The 27,599-nt window shown below is 51.0% G+C and overlaps 1 protein-coding gene and 1 long non-coding RNA gene across 3 annotated transcripts in view; both read left to right on the forward strand.

Annotated features, from left to right (window-relative positions):
- The first annotated feature begins 3,448 nt into the window (after positions 1-3,448).
- The window catches only part of LOC105181272 (microtubule-associated protein futsch), a 35,388-nt gene continuing 11,237 nt past the window's right edge, over positions 3,449-27,599 (forward strand). Inside the window, exons 1-5 of one of the 2 annotated variants that reach the window (XM_025297548.1) lie at positions 3,449-3,810; positions 11,514-11,752; positions 14,850-14,934; positions 15,499-15,622; positions 25,972-26,451. In XM_025297548.1, coding sequence (XP_025153333.1) covers positions 11,587-11,752; positions 14,850-14,934; positions 15,499-15,622; positions 25,972-26,451 — 855 coding nt within the window. In that variant the 5' untranslated portion in view covers positions 3,449-3,810; positions 11,514-11,586. Of the gene's footprint in view, positions 3,811-11,513; positions 11,753-14,849; positions 14,935-15,498; positions 15,623-21,532; positions 22,187-25,971; positions 26,452-27,599 lie in introns of those variants that run through there. The other variant, XM_025297547.1, reaches the window with a different exon arrangement.
- LOC112588259 (uncharacterized) lies at positions 17,725-21,419 on the forward strand. The gene is made up of 2 exons (XR_003112723.1): positions 17,725-19,053; positions 19,792-21,419. It is a non-coding gene; the product is annotated as an uncharacterized LOC112588259 (long non-coding RNA).

Here is a 27,599-nt window from a genome sequence, read left to right on the forward strand (position 1 = left end):
ACGCGCGCGCGGCTTCCGGCACAATGTAGTACCTCGTGCAGTACGTCGGCAATACAGTTCTTGCCGCTTGCCGCCGTTCTGGCTGCGTTCGACTCATGAACATAAGGTGCTTCCGAAATGTCTAGAGTTGGCTCGAGTTGAGTTGCTTTCACTATAGTATCCGTCACATATACTATAGTGGAAGTAACTCAACTCGACCCAACCCTGGACGGGTTCGGAAGAGCACCCTACAGGCTGCGTTCCGATATTCCGCCAGCACTGAAAATCTATAGTATACGTGACACAAACTGTGTATTTTCAGTACCGGCAGTGAATTTCGAAACGCAGCCCCAGACTGAATAATATTCGAGGAGCGGGGCTAGAAAAGGATGCGCTCTGTTTTGTGTTACGCGACATACTACACAGTTGTGGCAATTACCTCCCCTTGTTCCCCTCCCATCGCGTGTGCGAGAGAGAACGCACAGACACAAAATAGAATGAGCTCACTCCTCCGCCGCTCCTCAAACATGCCTGTCTGAGTCTGTCTGAGCGGTTCGACGAAATTCACTGCCAGTATTGAAAATATATAGTTTGTGTGGTATCTGTATTGTGTACTATATGTTTTCAGCGATGGCAGCGAATATCGCGGAACGCAGCCTAGGTGTACCGTGTCTATGTAGTAAACGAAATCGCATATCGTCGTTGCGCCGTACCGTCGTGCATGCTCGATTGAAAGCAAAGCCTTGCGATACAACGGAATCCAAGAGAAAACAAATATCACACTCTCTGAACAGCCGTGCATTCTATTTTCGACGGATGATGGCTTTCTTCGAGAACGATTTCATCGTGCAGCAGAAATGTCGCTCCCAGCATCACTATTGTGATCGCTTCAACATGACACAACATAACATACGTCATAACGAGTGTTTGGAGTGGCAGCTCGTGAAGCGTGTACGTGCATGTCGCGGCCGCGACATTTATCACCGTGCGCTAATCAGAAATTTCCGTCACGTTTCCCATCACGTATATATATATACCAGCGCACAGCTATATATTTAATTATTAACGAGAATGAAAAGAAAAGTACTGGCTTCCCTTCTCGTGTGTCACGAGGCCACAAAGGGCTCCCGCGCGATTTGCTAAATATTAAACGCTCGTGACGATGCAAGAAGGAAACGTGCGAGTGTTGAAGCAGGAAGACGCGATGAAATTGTACCTCGTCGGCTCGGGGAGAGAAGAAGAAAGAGAATTGTTTACACGAGTTGCCGTTTCGCGACATTTATTCTCCATTCAAATTTCATCACGGTAAACACGGGAAAGACGTGTACCGCGCGTATCTGTCCGCAAGCTGCTTGGAATAAATCGGAGGGAGTCGCGACTTGAGTAAAAGCGCAAAGACCAAAACGACGAAACCGCGATGAAAGGGATTCGTCGTTGTCGAGTACGAGCAATTTGCAACGTGCGAGCAATGCGGCAGATGAACAATTGCTTTCGTACTCTCCTTCGTATTCTCGCTAAGAAGAGCTTAGCCGCGAGTTAGACGACGGCGCGGATCCCGTCCTAACGAAACGAAAGTCGCTGCGGCGGGATATCCTATAAAACGTGCGCTCGCCCAAGGCGTTCGGGGCCGTGTAGAAATCGTCAGTGACGATAGCGGCGGCGTATAGTCCGCCGTATATAATGCACTCACGTTGCTTCGCGTGAGGCGCCCTTAGGTGCCGCCCATCGGTCTCGAACGAGTCGCGCCGCCGCGCCGCGCCGTGCGTCATGTCGTGCGGAGCGTTGGCGAAGCTGCGTATCGGAGAGCAAATGTAGAATATGAAGGAAAGGGAGAGAGAGAGAGAGAGAGAGAGAGAGAGAGAGAGAGAGAGAGAGAGAGAGAGAGAGACAATGGGGGGGACGGTGGGGGGGGCAGAGGAAAGAAAAGAGAAAGGAAAGGCATGTGCGTGCGGTTTGCTCGAAGGGTTCCCTCATTGCGACGAGAAAGCTCGCCGTTACTCGCATCGGTGTGCTCCTCGCGCACATGTCGGTGCCTCAAATTAATGTGCGCGTAATGTGCAGGACACGTGGAGGGCACGCACGTCGTCCGCATGAGGCTCAATGGACCTTCGATGTACTCTTTACGGCGCGAGTCCACGCGCTGAACACGCGCAGAACGCGTGCGTGTAGCGCACGCTAATAGACGACGAGGCGGAAAGTACGTCGCGAAAGCACGCGACTTGATCGAAGAGTTTCGCTTAATAATAAACGCGCGTGGTCGCGCGCTAACGAGAGAGAGAGAGAGAGAGAGAGAGAGAGAGAGAGACACGCGGGAAACGCGACGACATTGAAAACTGACTTTGCGTATACGCGCTAACTTTACACACACACACACACACACACACGGTTCGCGGCATTTGTCCCTAAAGGAAATTCCGAGCGAGCGACTTTTCTCGCACAGAAGCTACGTCGAAACGTCATTTCCAATTTCGCTTAACGAAATACACGACAATCCTTCCACAAAAGCTTGACATCCGCGCCCGGTATCAAGGATACCAAGGGTATCACGCGCGCGCGCGCGTGCTCAATCATACGTCCCTGCAGGGCTCGGCCCGTGTAACCGACGTATCATTAAGACCGGGCCGCTCTAAATGAAAGGGAAGAAAAAGGGATCCTCCCGTCGTGCCTCAGATCGGATTATACAGATACGACGGCGGTGCGTGACGAGTACGCACCGTCGTAGTCGTGCCTGTGCAGGATCGTGCGCGCGTCCTGCCAAGAGATACGAGGCGCCTGGATACGATGCACTTCGCTCTACGCTTCGTCGTCGTCGTCGTCGCGCGATATTATCTCTCTCACCTTTCGAGCATCTCAGATAAGCCGCTCGGGAGAGTCGCCGCGATAGACCCGCGGCGTGTTCTCGTGATCACGCGATTTTTACCCCTTTTAATCTACGCGCCACGCAAGACGCACACGAGCGCGCTCACGCGACTGACAGTCCCCGCACGGAATACCCGTGCAGCTTCAAATCTTGTCGGGCTATCTTTTTTCGATATTCACTCGGTGAAGATGTCGGGCATTCCGCAAAGATTGTTCTCGCTAGCCCACGAGTAAAGTCGGCATTCGTTCGTTTATTATTCGCGAATAAATTGCGAACGCGCGGAGGTTGAGATTGAATTGTTCCGCGTCGCGCGTCGATATGCTTCCCAGTATTGTGCGCTTTCGATTCGACTCGATTAGGATCGAGTTGAACACTGCATCGGAGTCTCGTGCAACACAAGACACGTCCCGACCGTAGGGAGTGCACGGCGCCAGCGATACGGGCTTCGGAGGTAGTATATACGATACGCGAGGGGTTTCTCCTCCGCGATTAACTTCCAGCGGCTGTGACGGCGGCGGCGACGGCGGCGGCAGCGGCGGCGGCGGCGGCGGCGGCGGCGGCGGCGACAGCGGCGGCGGTGGCGGCGGCACTCGGCAGCGGCAGAGCGACGACGACGACGACGGCGGTGGGGGTATACCGTGACGGCTGCATCAAGCGCGTACCACGAGTTTTCGGACGGCAGCGTCGCGAGACGGTCTCTCTGCCCGCGGCTCTGTTTCTTTCTGCTAGAGAGTTTTCTTTGTCGTCGCATTTTTCCGTCGGCTCTTCACTCCTCGCGACCGAGCGGGATCGCGCGCGCGCGCGCGCGCTCTTGCTGACGCTCCGAGACGCGAATTTTCACGCCTGTGCACGTTATCGCGAGTGACTCGACGCATGTTTTGCCTCTTCTACGTGCGCCCCAAGATACTGTGACAGAGTGCGAGACCTCTTCGACACCCTCATGGTCAGCGATCACCGCGGACACCTGTAAGGTAACTATCTAAGCAAACGAGAGAGAGAGAGAGAGAGAGAGAGAGAGAGAGAGAGAGAGAGAGAGAGTACTGTGTATAAATGTGTATGTGTGTATACGTATTCGTCGAAAGTCGAGCGTGGTCGATACCGGAAATTGAAGGTTTTGTGGCCGATGACCGATATAGGGTCGACATTTCTTTAAAGACATCTCGGAAAATCGGTAGTGTGCTGTTCAGCCCGCGTGTTGAATTGCGCACGAAAATTATCGATCCGATCTTGACTACATTTTCTTACACTTTCTACATATTAAATGTAGACGAGTGGTAATGTCTGAAGGAAGGGAAAAATGTGTAAAATTGTAGAAAGTACAGCTGAGAGAAGAAGCAGTTTCAAACGTATCGCGTATAGCGTGCTCAATGTTTTAAACCGACGCTTTATAAGCAAATAAATGAATAAAGGAAACACTCGCGTGCTGTTTTACTGTTCAGTCAACGCTTCCGTTATCATTTGTGTACGGCGCTTAAGCACCGTACACAAGTATCACGCGATAAAAATCGTAGCGAAAGAAAGCCAAGATGATCAAACCTCCCTGCGGCGAAGAAGGAAAAAAGGAAAACGGACCGTTCCGCTTTTCCGGGCTTCTTTTTCCTCTCTCCAAGCCGTGCGTTAGCAAATCGTTGGCCTAATTTAGCCTTTCCTTGAACTTTGTCGGTTATTGGATCGTCTTTCAAGTGCTTGAATCGCCTCTTGTTGGCTTCCTTCGAAGCACGTTCACACACACACACACACACACACATCTGGTGTGACATTCCACGCTGAGATATCTTGAACGTTATCGGGCAAAAGTTGAAAAATATTGAGATCTTTTGTGAGAATTACTGAAGATTCGGAGCATCGTCTACTCCATAGCCGCTTTGCGCGGGATATAATGTGCTCTTCTCGAAACCACCGGGCAATGCACTTTTCCCTCAAACGAAACGTAACGGTACGCACGGCACGAGTAAACGACGCGGTAAATGCGGCAAAACGTGTAGCGAGAACGGATCGTTGCTTTGCCGATCACTGTTGTTCGACCACTGTAATCCGTTCGGCATGGCACGGCACGTCGCGTCACGTCGTGCATCGCCGTCCGCGAGTGTAGAAGAGAGCTTGGAAAATTGGTGGCGATAACGCCGCGTTGAAACACGTGTTGTGATGCTGCCGTTCCGCAGTTGTTAAGCGCCCCGATGGACGAGAACCTTGACGCGCGGAACGCGCACGCGCGCGCGCGCGCGATTAGCGCATCTTTAAATCGTCGTGGAGCTCGCGCGACGTCACGCAAGGATACGATAAAGCGACACATTCGAGTAAAAATGTCATTGAGAGAGAGAGAGAGAGAGAGAGAGACATGTAGGGGTGAATTCCTGACGGGAGCGTGCGCGATGGGAATACATTCCCATCGAGTTAATTAATTTAGCGTCGACGTCGACGGAGACGCTCGCTATATTCGGAATAGTGTCAAAAGTCACCGACCCCGCGGACACGAGGGAGTTCAAATAAAAAGCTCCTGATGTATCTATATATATAAACAAAACGATATCGAGCTTGCACAACGGCTCGACCGATTTTCCATAATTTCGAGGAACTCGGTGTATGCGATTACATCGTGAAAAAATCTCACATCCATTATTGATATCGAGTTGTTCAATTCGATCGACTTCTCGCCGAAAGCAATCGGGCAATCCTTTGCCCACTCGGTAGTGAGAAATCTTCGCTAGTAATAAACAGTCGCTGCGAAGTGTCGAAGTAAGAGCTCGCAAGCAGTCCGCGGGCGGAGCACTAAAATTAGAGAAAATCCGCGTGGAATTCGCGTGGCCGGTGTGGCTATTATCGCTTTACGACGGCCGTAAGTAACTGTTGTTGTGCGTTAGTAAATTTGACGTAATGCACCGAAGAGGACACAACACCTCTCTCTCTCTCTCTCTGTCTCTCTCTCTCTCTCTCTCTCTCTCTCTCTCTCTCTCTATCTCTCTCTCTCTCTCTCTCTCGCCGCAAGACATGTATTCTTGGCGCACGTTTCTCGCGTAAAGCGCCAAAGGCGCCGCCGATTCTCGCACCGTCTGGCGGCTTCACGTCTCGGCATCGCACGTGAGAGCCGGCATCGTTCGCGATCGATCTTAACGTCGTCCGGCAAACGATTTAGCCGCCACCGGTACGTGCCATCGTCGGGGTCAACGGCCCGGCGCGTAATCGCGCGGCTACTTCGCCCTCGCGCGTAATCGGACCGCTCTTAAAAATAATGCACTCTGCAACCGTCCCGTCACGCTAACGCTCGCGATTCGAGCGCCAACGAATTGAAACGATCGTCGCTACGTTTTCCTGCTTCCCAGGACTGCTTCCAATGCAGTCGGATGCTCGCTGTCGCAGCGGGCGACATGAGCGACATGAATTCAGCTGGCAATTAAGACATTGTGACACGGCGATCATTGAGACCGGCGCGACGTCGCGCCGTAACTATTGTATGTAACAATAGGTGTTGAATTTGTCAGAGATGCTCAAGAGAAGGAAGCCTCCGTTCGATAAGACTTCTAAAACACGCTGCGCCCCCCCCCCCCCCGCCGCGGTACCGAACAATAGTTTCTCCGGTCGCTGGAACATGTGAATCGAAAAGAAGCATTGAACGGTTTAAGACTTAACTGTTTTGTTTTCTTCCGATTTTTGTTTCTCCAACGACGGAAATGAAGAGGAGCTCGGCTCTCCTTCTCTCGAGAGAAGCAAAGTTCAGATAGATTCTCGCGAACTAGCGAGCGAGCGAGCGCCCCCACCTGTTTCTTCTTCTTCTTCTTCTTCTTCTTCTTCTTCGCCATCCAGACTGGTTCCGGTCATGGACCACGGAGCAATGCAGATGCGTGAAGCCGCTACACGCCTCCATTCTTCGCGCGCGCATTATCATAGAGAGAAGCGCTCCGCTTCTCGCGGCGCGATGCGCGAATCGCGAATCGCTTTTACAACGCGTCCGCGATCCGCAGTGGCCGTGAAAAGCCGGCGCCGGCGATGCCGCGCGCGACGATAACGAGCCGGATTAACGCATCGCCGGAGTGAATTCGTTAAGCGGCGAAATCGCGAGCGAAATACGTGGGGAAACGCTTCCTCTCACGACCGAGTGGAAACGCGAGATCGAACGAAAGCGCGTCTCTTTGCAGGGAGATGCTGCCTTTTCGAGCATCGAATGCGCCGTTCGAGCGGTAATTCTTGCATGAATGCCTCGGTGGGAAGACAGACAGAGAGAGAGAGAGAGAGAGAGAGAGAGAGAGAGAGAGAGAGAGAGAGAGAGAGAGAGAGAGATCGCGGTCCATTTGTTCCAGATCTTTTCTCTTCTTGCGGAGATTGTTGTTCGACTCTTTCACAGTGTTGAGCGCGGATAAAGGAAGATGGAAGAAAGACCCGCGAGCTCTTTCCACGCAATTTGCTCGTTTTATTTATCGCTCGGATAATTTATTTCGCAAGAGTTAATTAGCGGGCTTATCGGGTGCGAGATAACTGTGTATAATTTCACGCTCAGAATCGTCAGAATCGTTATTGTGCCGGCAGAGATACATTCGCACGTGATGATAGCTGAATAACGCTCGCAGATGCTCGTATTTTATTTGGATAATTCGTAATTTCATTGTTCGCGATGCATTCCAATATTAATAACGAGAGCGATGTCGGTTGCGAATCAGTGCCGCGTGTGCAATTCGACAGAGGCCCGGCCGGCCAATTAATGATATAAAATGCGCGCACTCGCGCGACATTTTGCCCGTGGTGCGCGATCCTTGCGAAGTGCGCACATTTCGTTTCCTGATTACACATTATAAGAGGCAAATAGGCTCTCGGATCTCGGCGGATGTGCGGAACGCTGCTGCGTTTATCCCACGCACAGCGCTCGCGTATCAATAGCGAAATGTGAAATTTCGCGAAAGTAGGTAGCTTTTGGAATCGAAACAATAACAACCGCGAGCTGTCCGTGAGACGCGACGGTGAAATCGCCAAAGTGCGAGCGATGAATGAAGACCCGAAGTACGCAAAGATGTCGCGAGAAGAACGGCAGACACGGGCTTATTATACGCACAATGGAGAGAGACGGCGAGAGTATTTGGGTCGCGCGAGTTAATTTCGCATCATTCTTTCGTTTGTTATGTACCGACGATTATAACACGTCGCCGTGTTTCTCGTAACCGTTCGCGCGTGTCGGGATGTCGTTTGCTCGAGAGAGCGCGCGCGGGGCGCTCACCTGTCTTTTATGTCTCTCTTCGCGCGTTTCGCTACTCGGCTTTCAGCTACTCGGGATGATTTGATCAGGGGGGGTAGAGCCTTCTCGGGCACTCTCGGTTGAAATCGCCATGGACGCGTATTGGATACCAGTTTCCTGAGCACCAGACGACGACGACGTTTACGCACGCACCAAGGGAGGGATACTTCCGCGTTCGCACGCGGAAGTAGCTGACGGTGAATGAAGTCGCACGCAAGCGAGATGAGGACTCTCGAGGTTGTGGAAACCTTATATAGCGATAACGCTTCTTCGGATCTTTCTGCCTGAAAATCGCAAGAGTCATTATCTTCCGAGTATTTTTGTTCCGAGACAGAAGAGAGAGAGAGAGAGAGAGAGAGAGAGAGAGAGAGAGAGAGAGAGAGAGAGAGAGAGAGAGAGAAGAAAAGTCCTCGCCGTAAAAGTTCATTGTTCATCAGGGCTCCGTGTTTCGGTCGCGGCGCAGCATGTGTCCCCGTAAACACACAATTCTCCTTCTCGGGCCTTCTCGATCGGATGCGGGCCGCGCGCGCATCTGGCTTTGCAGTTCTCGAGAAACCGGTCGGCATTCTCGTCAAGGCTTTTCCATCTTCGGCCGAAAGCGCCGCTGTGCGGCTATAATTAGCCGCCACGCGGCCCGCTGCCAAACGCTCTCCGTCGTTTCCTCCTTATGAGTTCCACGTGGAAATGCGCGCGGGTCGCGACAAGTCCAAATATAATCAAGGTACTTGGGCATGGAGAATAAAGGACGATCTCCCCCGTGCACTTTTCTCCGCTAAATATACAGCACGGTGGTGGTTGCTTTATCCGCGGAATCGCGGGAGACGTGTGCGGTTATCTCTCTCAGGCGATCCGTACCAAGTAGACGTTTTATTTAAATCTGCCCTTTCGCGTGATTGCGGTTAATTAACACCTTTTTGCACTCACGGCAGCGGTGATTAGCATCTCTCGCTCGCTCGGCGGTACCGCTTGCGTAATCTGTCATATTTTCACGGGAAACGACATTACGGTGAGAATGCGCGTCGGTTCCGCGAGAAGTCTAGGAAAAAAAGTCACGAAATTACGCTCATTAAGGACTGGCGGTGAGTGGTAAGATGCTCATGAACGAGGAAGAGAATCAGACCAAGTCGCGCCGCTGCTCAATTGGAGTGTCAGCTCTAACGTTTCTGCTGCACACTGCTGCCAGGGAAGAAAGAATTAAATCAGATGTTATCACCGTGAAATATCCCGTTGAAACCGTAATGACGTTAATCATCACGGATGGATCATCACAGATTCGCGTAGCTGGTTCCAGTGTAGAATATACTGCGAGTCAAGACCAAGCCACATTAGGAGTTCTCCGGTGATACTAATGATAAAATCGGTCGGACAAAACGGATCCGATCGACGAGCTCGGGGCGGCTCGCTATCGATCCTCCGCTGAACGTGTGCCGGCCGTCGGTCCGTCGCGTTTTACGCAACAATAGAATTAGCGCGGTTGGAAAATCGCCGGTATTACGGATTACTCAATTTCGACCACGATGCGCCCTGATGTTTGCGTTTGTGACTCACGCAGCAGCACGGCGCGACGTAATGTCGCCGAACCGGATTACGCTGGCCATGAAACATGGTACATAAAGGCGAAAATCCCCTTGTCACCCCTGTTCTCGTTGTCCCTTCCGGCGACCTAAGTTTCACCCTCGTCTGTACTTTTTCTTATATATATAGTTACCACGCGCGAACACCATACTCGCGCTATGTACGCGCTATATGTGTATAATGTACGTTCGCTTCGCGAGCGTATACCAGGCGTCGTACAAAATTCGCGACACCTCATTGACGGCACGAGTCTCGGAGAAAACGTCGACGTTGAGCGCGAGATTTACGCGAGTCTATGAGATCGAGTCCTCGCTAATTCATCGTCTATCGCCTCGTTGAGGGATTGAGTGAAAAAACTAGTCAACAGCTGGCTCGATATTATTTCAGTGCTTTTTTTTTTTTATCTTTTACCGTGCCTAGTGCAATAAAAGTGACATCGATTGGTATCATGAGTTGAATTTCATATCGCTGTCTTTCGCACGTTCACCGGGGCAATACGTGTTTTACTTCAAGACACACGGTATGCACACGCGACGCACACGTGCATCGAGTGCGTGCATGTGCGTGTGTGTGTGTGTGTGTGTGTGTGTGTGTGTGTGTGTGTGTGTGTGTGTGTGTGTGTGTGTGTGTGTGTGTGTGTGTGTGTGTGTGTGTGTGTGTGTGTGTGTGTGTGTGTGTGTGTGTGTGTGTGGCGCACTTTGGCTCTCCCACAATCGATCGAACGCGCGCCGCTCGTGTGTCGTACACTCTCGAGCTAGACGATGCACGACGCAAGTTGCATGCACTCGTATGCACTTTCGGGCATTGTCGTGCGAGCGCAAGTGCCAGATGGAATACCCGGATACCCGAGGGAGAACGAGCACGATGTTTCTTCCCTTTGAATCCGACAAAAGCTCCTTTTACAGAGAGAGAGAGAGGAGGGGGGGAGAGAAGAGAGAGAGAGAGAGAGAGAGAGAGAGAGAGAGAGCACAACACTCCACGTCGCATTCGCATGAATTCGCTGAACAACAGCGGACCGACTGTGTGACATCCCGTGTGACGTTTGAAATCTCGGATTCTTATCTCCGATGTTACGATCCCGAATTGCACTATGAGCCTCGATACGTCGTCTCGTATATCGTATATCGTATCGTGTGTGTGAGCTTTTATTATCTGCAAAAATCTTTATCGTTCCTCGCTCTTACTTTCAAGACAAGACTGCTCGATATTTACGCGCGTTCTATCCGTGTGTTCGGAAACGCGCACTATTTTGCGAATTTTCATCATCCTCGCGGATTCTCATTTCGCAACAACATGCAACTCGCGGCACCCCGGGGACTTCCATCTGCGAAAGTGATTTTACACGCGCTCCGGACAGCTACAGAGCCGAGAGCGTCTGTTCTTTGATGGGATGAAACATCTCTCTCTCTCTCTCTCTCTCTCTCTCTCTCGTATGTGTGCTCGCGCGCATGCGCGTGTATGCCCTCAGCATCTCGTATGAAAGTACGTGAGATTAAAAACATGCTGCTCTGCTTTTTATTCAAGCGTCTGGAAAGCACATGCATATTATTCAATGCACAATGTCATAATTTCGCAAGCCTTAGCCAACGCAATAGTTTGCTGTTGCAAAGTCCGTTTTGATTAGAGCTAGTCTCATCTGTGAGCTACGCAAAATTTATACGAGTATATATATATATATATATATATCAGTTGTTGATTGTTTTCCTTCTTCTCGCGGTGCGTCAGTAGCGAAACATAATGTGTCTCTTATTCCGGACAAATATATCTCGTCCGCGCGAGCCGTGAGATCCGACACCAACACCGGGTTAATTAATCTTGCATTCCGCCCGACACGGCCCACCTCGCCACTCGTATGAATATTTCACTTGTGTGTTGCAGAATTAAAGTCGGATGGCTGTTCGCACGAGGCTCGTGCGCAGGAGCGCGGTGAAGCACGGCAAACGCAACAGCGATGACGCTACCAGTTTCCAGCTATGAGGAACTTCTCGTCCAAGTGCGCGAGCTCACTCACGAGACGATCCTCCTGCAGCGCCAATTGTCCTCCGACCTCTTCGACAACACTGATCCACCGGACGTGAATCACAATTTCTCCTTCGCACGAAAGAACTATGAGAAAGGTAAGGCGATGCATCTCTCTCTCTCTCTCACTCGGTCGACTGGAATCGATAAATTTCTCGCGGTCTCGGCATTCCGTATCTCGATACTGATAAAGAAGTCGTTGACTCTTTTCTTGATAGACTTGGGAGATAGTTGTCGTGTGAAAATGTTGTAGACGAGGTGCGAAGGTTCTATCGATTCTCTCATCGTGTAGTCGGCGGCGCCTCGGCCTCGATGTATCGATCTTGTAAGACTACATTTCTTATGTCGGTCTAGTCTGGAGGTAACTATACTTACGTATGACAGCGCAGCTGGTGCATTGAACTCTCGTTGAGCCTCGTGGTCGCGGCAATAGCCTTAACTGCGAGAGGATGCAAATGAGCGCCCGGCAAAAAGCTACATAAGCGATAACGCGAATTTGTGCATGCTGAATTATTCATGTCTTATTAGCCTCGTAAAATAGCATTATGTTTTATATATATATATAGAGAGAGAGAGAGAGAGAAAGAGAGTAGTGAAAGAAAAAAGAAAACAATAACGACCAAGACCTACCAAGCGGTACTATCGATGGCAGATCCGGATGGCAGACGCTCGCGTGAGAATTTTTCAAGGTATTCGGGTTGTTAAAAAGTCGCGCTCGAATGCTGAGGCTAAGGTGGAGGAGCCCTCTTTACACGTCTAGGTGCGTTATCAAAGCGGACAGGTTTATTCGAGAATCTCCGAGATAACCCTCGCTCGTAGACTCTCGATTCCCCGATGGTGTTATCTATGCTAGACGATCCCCGATCGTCGACGAGGTCCGATTTGAGTCCTTTATACGGACGGGAGATCCCAGTTCCAGCCATCGATGCTACGCTATGGCAAGTGGCGTCTAGAGGACGTCGAAAGCCAACGGTTGGACCGATGCCATCTAGATGCCAAAGCGCTTCACGTCGGGGAATAAGGCGGGCGGGCCGAAGGGAAATACGAGGAGCGAGTCGGAAAAGTCGGGAGTAAAAGCACCGTGACATCTCCGAGAGCAAGAGTTCCACCACTGGCGGCGGCTCTCTTGCCGACGCCGCTCGAAAACTGTCACAGCCAATTCCGCCTCGTCCACCTCCGCCGGCGAGAGCTCGCTTTGCATCGCGATGTCTTTACTCGTTATCCCTCTTGTATCTCAAGACAAGGCGAAATCAATGCAATTGCCAAACCCCATTTATCCTTGCCAACATTCAGTGATCATATCGAGAGAGAGAGAGAGAGAGAGAGAGAGAGAGAGAGAGAGAGAGAGAGAGAGAGAGAGAGACTCCTTCTTTTATATTCCGATTATTTTATAAATATAGAATGATATTCTTTCTTTCTTTCTTTCTAAAGTAGAAACGAAATCAATCGGCAACGAGAGAGAAATAGTCGAGAAATAGTCTTTTCTCTTCAGGTCGATCGACACGTTCGGTATCGATAGCAAGTTTCAGTCCGTTGCACAATATTTTGCCACTCTGTGCACGCTCGCACGCGAGGAACAGTTGCGAAATGACGGCGATCTATCAAAATTCCAAATGAATTTGGAATTGCGCGATAGATCTCCAGCGACTTGCGTGTGCAAACTTGCGAGAAATTCGTAATTTTAACAAGAAATAACGCGAGGTTTACGCTAAACGTGGCGGCTCGCTCTCGTCTTTCTTGCATCGCGAGATACGAGAGTCGCTTGAAATATAGTTTCAGCAAGGTTACACGAATATTATTATTTCAAAAGACCCGAAATACGATACGATACGTACAAGAGGAATTATTTCTATCGTCTCACGCTGACGGTATAAAATGTCTTCGAGAAGACGCACGAAAGAGAATGGATTTTTTGAGTAAGTGTCATTCACCGTTTATTCTAACACATCAACATTTTTGATTGTTCGGCACGACATTCTGGGCCCATCAGAAACAGAAACCTAACATCCGTTTGAAATAGCAATACCTCAAATACCAATTTCAAATAGTCAATAGCTCGACTTTGTTCAGTCCCTTTCGAGGTTCGATTACGCGCGGCGAGTATCGCGTATTTACACGCTTTCGTCACTGCGCTTTCAGCATCGTCGAGTGCGCCGTCGAGCTTTGCATACAATGCATGACGGGGTAGCAGTCGTAATGAGGTGAAGATAAATATTAATCCGGATTATCAATCCGGCTTAACATTTGATTTTAGCACGCTGTAATTTCTCCATGTCAGCAGTCTCCTCCTCTTCAGCGACATACGACGTATTTTGAAAGTGTGATTTTCCTGTCTATTCTACATATTCTATATTCCTCTCGATCACATTCGCAGTATTAGACACATTTGTAAAGTGAAAATTCTGACTCTCGATTTTATTCTTGTACTTATCGTAAAATCACGCTCTCTTATTCCAACCCGATTTTCAGAGTTCTCAATAATTCATAGCATCGGCAGACATTACGACATAAATAGGCATCCCGTTATTATACAGAAACATGCGGGGAGACTCGAGTTTACGATGTCGGGAAAAGAAAACAGCTACGAGCTGTTTTCGGTATCCGCCGTTTCATCGACGATTTCTTCCACGAGCCACGAATGGCTGAGTTCTGTACGTCGTTCCTTCACGGTTTACTTTCTTCCTCCCGCAGACACACGGCTATTTTTGAAAGAGTCGTCGACCAACACGAAGAATCCGTACGGTTGTCCGTCATATTTTAAAACCCAGTTGACCCAGTGACATTATTCTTTTGTGTGATCTCCAGAATCATTAGCAGAGAGAGAGAGAGAGAGAGAGAGAGAGAGAGAGAGAGGGATTCGAAGCAGAATAGTTTAGTTTACAATCATTTAATTAAGACAATCGTGCATTTTGACATTCAATAATTAATAATTGATTTGCGCAGTAACAACCACGCTCAGGCTCTTGTTAGCCTTCGTCTTAGCTTTCCTTTTTAGTTTCTACAGTTTCTTTTTTATCTTGAGAGTAGGTAAACGACAGCTATCTGAGTAAACTTGTCAATCGGACAAGGAAAATCCAAGAAATTCGGATATGTTCTTCTCTTCCTTTCGGCGACGATGGGAGAAAAAAAGTTGAATGTTACGCCAGAATGTGTTCTCGACACGCATTACTTGTACAATGCAATCTTGTGTTGCAGAAAAGTTCCTGACGGATAACGTGGTACGGCAGTATGACAAGACGCGGGAATACGAGACAGGACAAAGTCCTCTTGCCGAATGCAAGTGAGTACCTCTGATCAAAGTAATAGCGTAAATACAAGAAAAATATATTATACTTTTGACGCTAAATCACGAGACCGCTAAAACGAGTTTGCGTTCCCAAGGGGTCGAAGGGTTTCGCGAGTGAGAAGCGACAAAGAACCGTTGCATCGAACAGAAGCTCTTCGGGAAATATTGCTCTTGTAAGAGCAATTCCATTTGCGGAGCTTCGAAGTGCACGCGACGTCGTCCTCTTTTATCTTGGCGCGACTATCGCATGGCGCTCGCATATCGCTCGAATAAGTCTCGATAAATCGCGATGAAGCTTGCTCACGCGCGTGCTCTTTCATGCGCATACACGTGTCTCTTACACGTATATACATTACGCGTTGCGACGTAACGTAACGTCACAACGTAACAGAGTTGTAAAAGCGAAATAAATCGCGGACCATAAATCCAACCGATCCAACCAGCCCCGCGGTGCGTGTACTGTCTTTTTTTCACTTTCACCTCTATTAATAGACTCATCTCGCGAGTAGAGCTTATCGCGCCGGCGCGATGACTAACGTTAATCGCGCATTGTTGCAGCGATTTGAGATTCCGGCCGAGATACTGTCACGATTCGGAATCGTCCGAGAGCGCACGATCGGGCGAGCTGACCAGTCGACTTTTAGCCTGGCGAAGTCGCGACCGCTACCCGATAATATTTCAGGTAAGTCACTGCACCTGTTCTGTGCACAACTCTCGTGCGAACTGCTACGCGCATCCTCGTCGGCGTATCTATCGATCGATCGATCGATCGAGGCGAATCTGCGCGCCCAAACAACCTGCCCTCCCTCCCCCCATCCGCAAGGCAGGTGGCAACGTTTCTTCATGTCCTTGCGCCGCCGCGCTCAGCTGCGAATTCTTGTCGCGTGCGCGATTGATTTATTCCTTTTACCTTCGCTTTTTACCTCCGCCTCGTCGTGACATTGCATGCCGCCGCACGACGATCGTTTTAATTTCTTCAGCTGATGAATATTTCCGCGCACAATTCGGGAGGGGGATGGAATTTCAAAGCGGACAGATTTAAGGGGATTTTATTGTTATTTTCACATTGGACGAAGATTCGAGTCCACTTACGTCGTCGCCACCGCTCGAGAGCCAACCCTCTTTGGCTCTCTCGCGCTTTCTTCGTGAATCGTCCGTCTCGTAATTGCGCGGGTAACGCATTTACGCTAAGCGCGGTGTGGTGCACGCGTCGTAAAGCGCTAGCATTAATGACCATAATACGCTGAAGTGGCGAACAAGGTAATACGTGGCATCCGTGCTAATTTGTCTCGGTCCGACCTACGATGCAGTTGCTGCCGCGCGAGTGAACTGTGCCTCGTAGCTCAAAGTTAACACGGGATGATGCACTCGCGTGTGTGGCGTTCATTTTAATAATTATCCCTCGAAAATCGTATCATATTAAAAGTAGATGTCGGTCGACAAGGCGAATTTCGCGCTGAAGCGGGAAGCTTCAGGGTCTGGTTGAAAAAAGATCCGCGACGACCGGCAGCATCATTTTTCGTGAACTCTGCTCATGTGTGAATATCTTTCTACAAAATAAAAATATACACGAAGGAGATGGTTCTGCGAGATGTTTCGGTTGTAGTAAACACATCGATAACGATGACACGCTCGAATTCATGTTGCGATAAATCGTTCTCGCTGCATCCAGCGGCCGTCGTACTAAACTTCGGCACATTCAGGCTCGTGCGTTCAAGGTCGCAGGATTATATGCAGCACGCATGCACACAATGGCTCTCCGCGTATTTCTCTTTTTTTTCTCTCTTTCTCCCCTACGCTCGCCCTTCACGTGAGAGAAACCGGAGCATACACGATGAAAAGAGGAGGAGGCGGGGGGGGTGGGATTTAATTCGCGAGCATGCGCTGCATCTATGGGGGAATCATCGGTGGGGTTGCCACCACCCTGCTGCCACCGCGCTGCCTGATGTTATTGATCAGGGACCTCTCTTTCTCCCCCCCCCTCTCTCTCTCTCTCTCTCTTCTCTCATTCCCACAAAATGGCTAAAATATATCGCACCCTGGGACACGGCAGATCGCGCCCCCTCTGCTCTTTCTCGTCCTCTCTCCTTCTTCCTCCAGGCACGCCAAAATTCCGCACTGCGCGAGCTATGTTCGCGGAGAAGCCTGCGCACATTGTATCGCGAATATCGCGAATTACGGGAGTATTAATCGCGAGACGTTACGAGTAATTTACGGTGGCAGATTTTACAATACACGTTGCATGCGCGCTAGCGATCGAGTCAGGGGGAGGGGAAGGGGGCGGGGAACAATACGGATGATATATCGCAAAATCTTCGCACGAACCAAAAAATATCAATACAGTATAGAATGATAATTTGCCACATCTTGCCGTTGTTTGTTTACGCGAACATTTCTTCTTTGTTCTGGAATAATTTGGTATTTAGAAGAACAATATTTAGTCTTTGAAAGTTCTCTCGACTTCAATGTTCTCGGACTTCGCGGAATCTGTCGACGCGTTACGCTAATGCAGATTGACATAACTCGTGGTCACTTTCTTTGATTCAGCAGCTGTGAAGTTCGCGTTGTATCGCGTTGCAACGCGGGTCTAAAATATATACCATTTATCCTTTGCATTCTCGTGCGCGTGACAGTTCTTGCAATCGAGCGACGTACAAAGCGGCTTATTGACATTTCATCGGTTTATACACGCTCGCAGAAATCCGATCAATCTTACGGAAAAATTCCAACGACTGTCGATACGGCAAAGCGAAGTGGACTTGAGTTAAGTTGCTCTACGACCGTCCACTTGCATCAATTAAGTGTTTCCTCGTCGAGTGAGATTATCCACCTAATAATAATAATAATAATAATAATAACAATAATAAGAGTCCACTCGATTAATGAAATGCGTGATTGCTAAAGAGAAGAAGCCGAGCTGCTGATTAGATAGACACGAGGAGAGCCCCTGGATGCTCGTCCGCGCGCGATACAACGGCGCAAGAAGCAGTGAAAGGAAGAACTTTGTCGATTAGAAGATACACCCGTAAGAAAGTCCGTCAGTGATCCTCCACGAGGAGAAACCTAATAATATAAGTTTTCAATGGAGAACGAAAGGGACGGAAGGCGCGAGATGTGTCGAGGGACACAATCGCCCTTTTCGACGATTGATTAAAGCGTCAAGAATGTCGAATACGAGAGATGTAGAAGCAGTCGATAATATATCACAAACCATCGCGAATAATTCCTCACTAAGTCGCGTGGAGTCGCGGAGAATCGCGGTGAACGATATATTCTTCGCTGAGGTAGACACGCATAAATCACGCAGACTGATATCACGGCGGAAGATCGCTTCGTGTCGTCGTGTTCCGTCGAGGAGCGCGACGCTGATAAACAATTCGTCATTTAATCCAAATCGATCGCGAGACGTCGAGAACACACACACACAAAGAGTCTGGGGGCGTGCATTTCCCTGTGAAGGAACGACCGTTTGCTCACAGCGACCCCTCCTAATTAAACAGAGAAAAGAAAAGCTGCTCGACGGCCACGTAGGATAGAAGAAAGAAGCGATCGCTGGAGCGACGAGGAAACGTCAATGGGCGCGATGGAGAGGACAGGCTAGGGAGAGAAAGAGAGCGCGAACGAGAGGGGGAGCGGGAGATAAGAGGAAGGGGAGGGATAGATCGTGTGAGTCAGTGATGGCGTGTACAGCAGCAGCAGCCAGCCAGGCCAGGCCAGGCCGCCGAGCCCAGCTGTTCTTCGATCCCCTAACCTACGTCAGTTTATTTCAGACACTAACACTGAGCGCGCGGTCTCTCGCGGAGCAGCGCTCGTTCGCTCGCCCACCGAGAGTCGAGCCTCTGCGCGACTGCAGTCTCGTTAACGCGCGAGACTCTCGCGCGACGCAGCTCCTTCTTACACACACGCCTCTTCTTCTTCGGTTCGTTCTTGCTCGTCGACGACGGAAAACACCGATCGACCGACGTGGTCGATCTGAGCGAGTCAATCGTGCTTCGCGAGGAACTTTCGTATACTCTATCCGTGTTTACTTACGCGCGCGATCGAGTGACGACACGCGATACGGAACCTATCGCTGATTGTGCGCTGCGCGCGCGCGTGTGTGTGTGTGTGTGTGTGTGTATGTGTCATTTGATTATTGTTGATCTGATTATTGCGCCAAAGTGACGCGCGTTTTTCTCCTTCTTTCTCTCTCACTCTCTGTCTCTCGTTCTATCGCTCTGTCTCTCTTTCTCGATCGGCGGCGAATCCGTTCTCGAAGCAGCCGGTTTTCACTGTGTGTTCCCCTTTCCGTTCACCGCGTATCACCGACTCGCGGAATTCCTCCGTCGTCTCTCCGATTTCCCTTTAATCGCCTTGGTCGTTCCGACGATGCGCAATGTACCCACGCGTATCTCCGGTGGCCGATCTTCTTTGCCAGTGTAACTTGACACAGTGACGAGATTACGGTGTAATCTCATTCTCGTTGACTGATCGCTGGACTGAGTTTCAAGAAAGACGAGACTTTAGTAGTAGACTTGTACTTTACTCTATTTGCCGTGCATTCAACGCTAAACGTGATAATCTAATTTTTTACGTCACACATCTGCGCGGAATATGGCGTCTCTCCTTCGACATACTTACTTTTCACGCGCTATCTGTAGTCGAGTGAATTAACATTGTTCAACAATGTAAAGCGTCTCTTGCTCAAACACTCGCGGTTTAATCGGAACAATAAAATAGAGGAGGAAACTTAATTGAGACGCGCGCGCACGTGTATCCCTTTCTCGCCGCGTTCTCCTCTTCCTGCTGGCATTTTCTCCATGGGAGAGGCAAGCGGATGAGTCAATAAGGCATGCCATTGATATTCCGCAGAGCCGATCGGGACGACTGAGACTAGAGGATCGATTGAGAGCGCATTTCCGGTTGTAAGACACCGTCGAAACATCCTGTTGTGCTCGAAAAAGAGGAACTCGCGGCCGCGGTCGCCGTTGAAATACGATCGATCCGGCGATTATTAACCGGCCGATCGGACAGTGTGTCGCCGGTCGTATCGGCGTATATAACGGCGAACGAAATCGGGGGGAACGCGGCGATCAACTTTCGAGGGAAACCGAGGGGTACGCGCACAGAGCGAGCGGAGCGGAGCGGAGCGGAGCGCAGCGCCGCGCGCTTGACCGTGTCGCGTGATATATCCGATCGTGCGCGACACGCACGTGCGTATCCGTGCGCCGCGTGTGGCGTGTCGAGTCGAGTCGCGTCGAGTCGCGTCGCGTCGCGTTTGCGAAACGGCGTCGGCGGCGTCGTGTGGGTTGCGCGAGCGTGCAGCTGTGCAGCTACAACTACAACTATAAATGGAACATGTGAGGCATTGACACGTATATCACGGGGGAGAATCGAACAGCGGGGAACGATCGAGACTGTTTCGCGCTGCCTTAAATAGAGAACGGCCAGCCTCGACGATGGTGCGCCAGTGAGTTTAACACGGCGACGACGACGGGCGACATTCGTTGTACGGAGAATGTTCGACTGTCGCTCGGGGAGACGAGCGGGGAGACAACTTTGCCTTTGGCGGGGAAGATCTGTGATTAGACACGGTCGCCCGGCGACTGTGTCTCGAGTGTTGGCTGATGAATGCGCGCTGTGATAGCATGACCGAAATTGAATTGAAGGACGGACAGTGCACGTGAAATGTCTCGATGCTTTACCGATGCTTTATTCAATATCGTCTGCAGTTGCGCGCGACAAGTTGCGGGACAAGCGCGGATCACAACGTAGACCAGTGTTTGTGTTACATGGATATCTCTCGCGCGAAAATATTGCCTTCGCCAAGACGCCAAGACTTGCAGCATCTGATCCGTCCGGAAGCTACGTGATCTAGGATCGCGACGAGGACTATCGACTCGAGCAGGAGGATCGCATCGAGCAGGAGGAGGAGGAGGTGTTGTGTGAATTCGCGACGAAAAGCACCTACAACGAGGCGTCCGCCGCGCGTGATTAGACACGCGCGACTAATTGCACTCGCGAAACTCGCGCGCTGGGCTGCGCCGGGCACTTTGTGCACAGTGAAGGAAGAGAAGAAGGAGAGAGCGTCAAGGCGCTCAAGGATACTCGTGGGCCGCGATGGCGGTGATGGCAAAGCGGCGACGGCAACGGCGGCGGTGATGGCTGAAATGCCAGAGGGACGTTTTGAAAATCTTTGGTTCGACGCATGCGTCCCTTTGCACTCGGCAGCCGATGGAGCGCGATGGAGCCGCCGTCATCGTCGTCTCTGAGCTGCTGCTGCTGCTGCTGCTGCTATTACTAGACGAAAATCACAATCCGCCGTTAGTGCCCGAGAGGAAGGACGACGTCGTCGATTCGCGAATCGGTACTGATAATCGACTCGATCATTTATCGTGGGGACCGCTGCGTCGTCACGAACCTCAAAACGAGACAGTTGTTCGCTCGCGAGGTCGTCTCGATACGATCGATAACTAGTGAAGGAGAGAGACAGAGAGAGAGAGGGGAAGAGAGAGAGAGAGAGAGAGAGAGAGAGAAAAGGAGGAGGAGAGAGAGAGAGAAAAGGAGGAGGAGAGGGAGAGAGAGAGAGAGGGGGAGAGAGAGAGAGAGAGAGAGAGAGAGAGAGAGAGAGAGAGAGAGAGAGAGAGAGAGAGAGAGATCTTTCTGGAGCGCCACTGGCTGAGAGTGTTCGTCGAGGTGTTCTCGATCGGTGTGACAATTTTCAATGTGCATTCATGCGACCGTACGCGAGTGTCGGAGGAGACGGACGGTCCCTGAACGAGTGAATGTTCCACGAGACTGAATTCGAGAGATGCCAGGTGAAAATCGCGACCAGCTGGTTAGAGGAGGAGGAGGAGGAGAAGGCGGAGGCGGAGGAGGCGGTGGTAGCGGTGAAAGAGGAGGAGGAGGAGCTGACGGAGGAGGAAGCGTCCCAGGACGTAGAGAGTCCTCGAGAGGCGGCGGTGGCGGCGGCAGCGAGCCGGATCCCCGTAACCGAGGACTAACCACGATGATCCCGCTTCCGCGCACCGGTCAGTTTGCGTCCGCCTCGCAGAACCAGAAGATCGCCAAGACGGAGAAAAATCGGCTGAGACTGATCATGGAGAGCCGCGGCGCTGTCGCCGTCAGCGACGTCCTTGACAAGGAGCAGCGAATCGGCATGCGGGTGGACACCTCGCAGGACAACTGGCGAGTGTCGTCGGCGGCCAACTGCTCGACGATCGCGCGTCTCCGCGGGGAAGCCGGCGATACGCGTCGGGACGAAAAGGTGATTCAGGCGGACCATTTCGACGAACAGAGTATACATTTAGATCGTCGTTAAATTTCCGTTTCGATGACTCCGGATTGGCGCGCTCTCGTTATCTCTTTCGTGCTTTGCGACGAGCGTGCGGAGGAGATCGTCCATTAGAGATGTATCCTTTGTTCGGATACTTTCCGATTCCACATCGGCCGTCATACTTTCCCTCGAAACGGTGTGAAAATCGCATTAGTATTCGGCGCGAGCGCGAGCGCTCGCCTAGAATTCCGGGCATTCGAGCAATTAGGATGGTTCGAGCGAGCAAAAATCTCCTCACAAACAGGGCGCATCGCGACAACTCTCGAGACATCGAACGGATATTTCGTCGTTTTCGCATCACCGATCGGCACGCTCTGTTTTTCGTTCGCGAGTGTCTTTTTTTCTTTCTTTATTGAGCTCTCGAGATTGGTCATGGAGAATGCTCGCTCGTGAGTTTGGCGTTTTTCTTCTTCTTTTCCCGTTGCAATCGCCGCGTACGAATTTTATTTTCACCAAATAGTCTCGTACGTAACCGAAACGATCGCACGACATAATTGTCATCTCTCTCCTCGATGTAGCTTCGCAACGTGGACGTTGGAGATGATTAATATTCCGAGAGTTTTGGCGGCCCCTAGAAGTCTAAAAGTCACTAGCTGTCTGGAATGCAACTCCTTGAAAAAACGCGGGCGATTCACGGCGCGCTGCGATTCGCTTTGTCACGATATTTCCCACGATTAAACCGAGGCCAAGCAACAATGTGGCGGCGCGGCTGCGCCTGATGGAAAACACGTAATAGCCACCGCTGCGGTCTAGATTTCTCGGACGGAAGCGCTTATTTAACGCGCTGTCTTAGATAACGCGCGCGCAATGGTGTGCGCAAAAAGATGCCTCTGTGAGCGCGAAGACGCCCGCGAAGACCGTTTATGTGCGTACGCACAAAGTTCGTGACTAAAATACACTTCCTCGCTTGGCCGTGTTCAGAAATAAAATTGGTCTGGCCCACAGAAGCGCTTCCGAGACTTCAACATTGTCCGTCACTGAGATCACCGGCCGGCGCGGCGCGGCGCGGCGCAGCGCGTCGTGATGCTCGCTAGATGAGAATGAAGCTGTCGGAATACGACTATCACGTTCCGATCGCCTTCTCGTCAATTATTATCTCTTTCTTGAATTATTACCGCCCTCTCCTCCCGCGGTAATCGCGTCATCGCGTTGGCGATCGTTCCGATGACACAGCGCGAGGGCCTTGCCCGTGCGTTCTCGGTAATGATACGCGCTTACAAGATTTAATGCACGATAATAACGACGATAATAATTTGGCGTTTGTCGGATAAAATGAATAAAATGAGCGAGCGCTTGCAAAAGCGGCTATCTATTCGCTGCGATCGCAATTGAGTGAGTCATTTCGCCAATTACCGAGTCATTAAACCGAGTCGGATCCCGTTCCTCTTAAATGGATCCGTCCCTCTTATCTGGATGCATCATCCGCGCGCGCTGCTGCCTCGTTTGAACGCGGCGCGCGCGGTTCAATAAGACGAATTCCGCTCACCTGGACTTTACTCGGTAAACTCGCAATGATAAGGCAGGCTTATTTCGTCGTCTGTCAGCCGCGGCGGACACGCCTCGCGCGACTTCTACGGGCGCTCGCTCGCTCGCTCGCGCGAACGCGAACTTTTGTTTGCATAGATGAGCGTATCTTTCCGATCTCGGAGCAAGTTTACGGTCGTCGGATAATGAGCTCGCGGGAGAAAGGAAACGAACGATGACGGGGTGAAAGCTAAATAAGTCTCTTACCTTGTCCTATTAGTTTCCGTCTTCGCGATTTAACGCGAGTCGTTCGGTCTCACCGCGCGCGCGCGCGCGCGCGACCGATTGTTGCGTTACGCGACGTGGAGATTATCTTCTTCGCGCGCTTCAAGCACGTTGAATCGCGAATGCGGCGAGCTCGATTCACCGATAAGGACTGATGTTTAGCCAAGCAACTCTGGATTCTAGTAAGTCTTTTGTTCGCCTCCGTGGCGGTCGGATGTGATTCCTGTAACCACGCATATTTTTTGATCGTGGGGGCTGCGTACGCGCGTTGCCCCTGTTTGTCCTTTACCTTCATAATCTTCATTAACTTCTCGGATATCCTCGTATCAACCAGGGGAATTGTCTTGCCAAAAAGCTTGCTGAAGAGAATGGACGTACCTTAATTCGTCCGGAGCCATATACTCTGGATTCTCTGGACTACTGTTGCGCCGCTGTAAATTGCTCCGTTAGTTTAATTCCACTTGGCCGAAATGTGTATACAATTGACTCTCGGTGAACTTGACTCGGGGAGCGACGTGAACGCCGGAGAAAATACGTACACGGTGAAAGTGCGCATCGAGCGAACATGTGCGCGCTTCTGTGCTCGTTCGAAGGGGTTAAACACGCTTCAATTATGCACGCGAGAGGAGATAGACTCGGACTCGAGAGAGAGAGAGAGAGAGAGAGAGAGAGAGGGAGAGACGTTGTCTTCTTCCTACCTACTGTCTAGCTACTTTCTTATAAGGTCCGGCACATTAAGATATTCATTAAGATACCGTCGAACAGGTAGCAACGGGCCGATGGCTCGGACTGGGCCCAGGTAGCAACCTGGAATCATCGCTTCGATCTAAATGAACAATTCAGCACAATAACACGCGATCAGTAATTAACCCTGTGGGCTGTGCTCGGCTATCGCCATTGTTTGCTCAGAGACGATCCTTTACAACACGTTGCGTCACAATGGTTAAGCACAAGTGATATTTTTCCAGCTGAGACTCGGTACAAGAGAGTACGAACGCACACTTTTTCCGCCCGCGCGCACAGCTTTACGTCGATGCGTCGTCGTGCACGACGTTGGAGCTCACGGAGCTGCTTATCTGGCGCTGTTCTGTTGTTATTGTGTGCGTTACCGTGCGCGTTTTCGCAACCGCGCTTCTTCGAGGTTTCTCGCACGCGTTGAAGCCTGCGAAGTTGCCACGCACAACCGCGACGCGATAAAGCGCCGCCTTGCCCACACGTAATTACGCAAGTAATCATATCGCAAGAAGCGCGCTAGTTGACGCAGCGCGGTGCGACTGTAGCACGCTGCTCGTATGCATGTCGTATGTGTATCGCGGGCCACCGCCGTTTTCATAATTGATTATTTAGACGCAGCGTCAATAATTATTTCGAATGCATGCGGTCTCGTACTTTCACCGGTAATCAAAGGAAAGTCCTATCGTCTACGGCTGACACGAGTGAGTTGGCCGTATAGAAACGACGTTAAATCGAGCGACATAAACCTGCCAGGAGCGAGTCGCTTAATTACGGGCGTTCCGAGCGTAATTGATTCCGTCGCGTAACGACTTAAATATGGTAATGAACGTTAATCTCTCCTTACATTTCCACCCACCATACACACACACATACCCATATGCGTTTGCCATTTACATCGAATGACGAATGGCGGCAGGAGGTACTACTGCCGGATATAGATTTATACACACTTTATCGACACTTTACATCAGACAGAAACGGACAGCAACGAAAATCGAGCGATCTTTCGACGCTCCCTTGAAAAGGATTCATTCTATAATTCCCAACGGCACGAAATATAAGATTTTGAAGATAAATTCGTAACTCGATCAATTCGTCCCGAATTTTCTACTTGACAAACGCAACTCTCGCGCGGCCATTGTTTTCTTCCAGCGCACAATATCCAAGCCTCCCCCGCCCCCGCCGTCGGCGTCGGAACTAACGCGTGTGTCCTCTTCTCCCTTTTCTCCTAGGAGAACGCGGAAGCCTGCCGGGACAGATCGCGCGCGACGGAGAGCCGCGTGCCGCGCGGCTCGGCGGCGAGCGTCGGGGTGGAAGGCGTCGCCGCCGCCGCCGCCGTCACCACCGCCACCACCACCACCACTAGCACCGCCACCACCACCATCGCGTGGGGCGGCCAGAGACGAAAGGGTACCTCGTCGCCGCCGCCCCTGAGCAGCGTCGCGGCATCGCGCAGGCTGGAGTCGGCCGCTGACGCTGCAGCGTCGTTCAACCCTGTCACCGTCGTCGCCACGCAAAGATGCGTCGCTGCGAAGGGCACCGTCGTCGATGCCGCCGCCGCCGCCACCACCACCACCACCACTACTACCGCACCGAGACCGCCGCGGATTTATCCGGCTTCCGTCGTCGCGCCTGAGATCAACAAGGAGGATGCCATGGAGCCGGAGGCGAAGGAGGAGGACGAGCGACGCTCGTCGACGCCGAGTCCCGAGGTAGCGTTTCCAGATGCGAGCCAGATCTCTCTCGCAAGTGCGAGAGAGCGCGTGAGGCCCACGCACTGTGACTATTTTTGATCTTTCGTCCTGTGTTACTTAGCTGGGGGAGGGGGGCGGGGGAGTATGGGTCGATGAGTGCCGAGGTTGATTGATCGGTAGAGTACACGTTCCTCTCCGAGGATGGTCACCGTGGTGGGATTCGATGTTAGTGTTTGTCGCGGATCAATTCAGTTTGTACGGCACGGCACGGGGGAGGTTTGTGTGTGTCGCATCGTTGCTGTATGAATCGAAGAGTCAAGCAGTCGACAGAATATTTATGTATTTATGCTTTAAAGTATTCGCTACCTGTTTAGTTGAGCCTGTTTATTTACGCTTTACTCAAACCGCTGAGTAACGCGCTGACGCACGCGCGCGCACACACACACACACACACACACAGACAGAGTCGAAATGCTTCACAAACGTAGAATTATCGATACCTGAGGAAAAGTAGTATTCAGTCCCACGGGGATCGAGTTGTACGCCGTCTCTTATTAGATTTGTTCGTTCGACAGCCTCGTTTTGTGGATCCGATAGATTTTTTTGTTCCTTATAGTTTCGTCAGAGAGAACAAGAAAATTGCCGCGAGTATGCTGCATGTATTTACCTACCAGTGTAATCTTTATTCCAAAGTGAATCCATCACTTTTCACCGTCGCGCGGCATAGGGCATGAGGGGGGGGGGGGCAAAGGTTGAAAACCACTGCCGTACGAATTGAGCCTTGTGCTCGTGGCGCACGAGTATATACACCTTCACTAACGTTCCCCGTATTGATTTTACGGAGCCCTCGCCTTTCGTCTCTCTCTCTCTCTCTCTCTCTCTGTCTGTCTCTCTGTCTCTCCCGCTCTTTCTCCCTGTCCATTCTCTCTTCTCTTCCATTCTCCCTCTCTCTCTTTCCGCGCACATGTACGTGCATTTCCTTTCTCCTCCCTACTCACAGGTCGTTCCGACCTTTCTCTTTCGTCGCCGGGCCTGCCCTTTAAGCCGTCACCCTCCGCGAAGCGAGTGTGCAGCATCGCTTCCAGGATCCCCTCTATTCGTCCGCACTTGTGCACGTGTTGAAAATTTCAGTCGCTCCGCGACGCGCTGCAGCACGTATCTCCCTC

The sequence above is a fragment of the Harpegnathos saltator genome, unplaced genomic scaffold, assembly GCF_003227715.2.
Source record: "Harpegnathos saltator strain DR-91 unplaced genomic scaffold, Hsal_v8.6 scaffold18, whole genome shotgun sequence".
Lineage (NCBI taxonomy): Eukaryota > Metazoa > Arthropoda > Insecta > Hymenoptera > Formicidae > Harpegnathos > Harpegnathos saltator.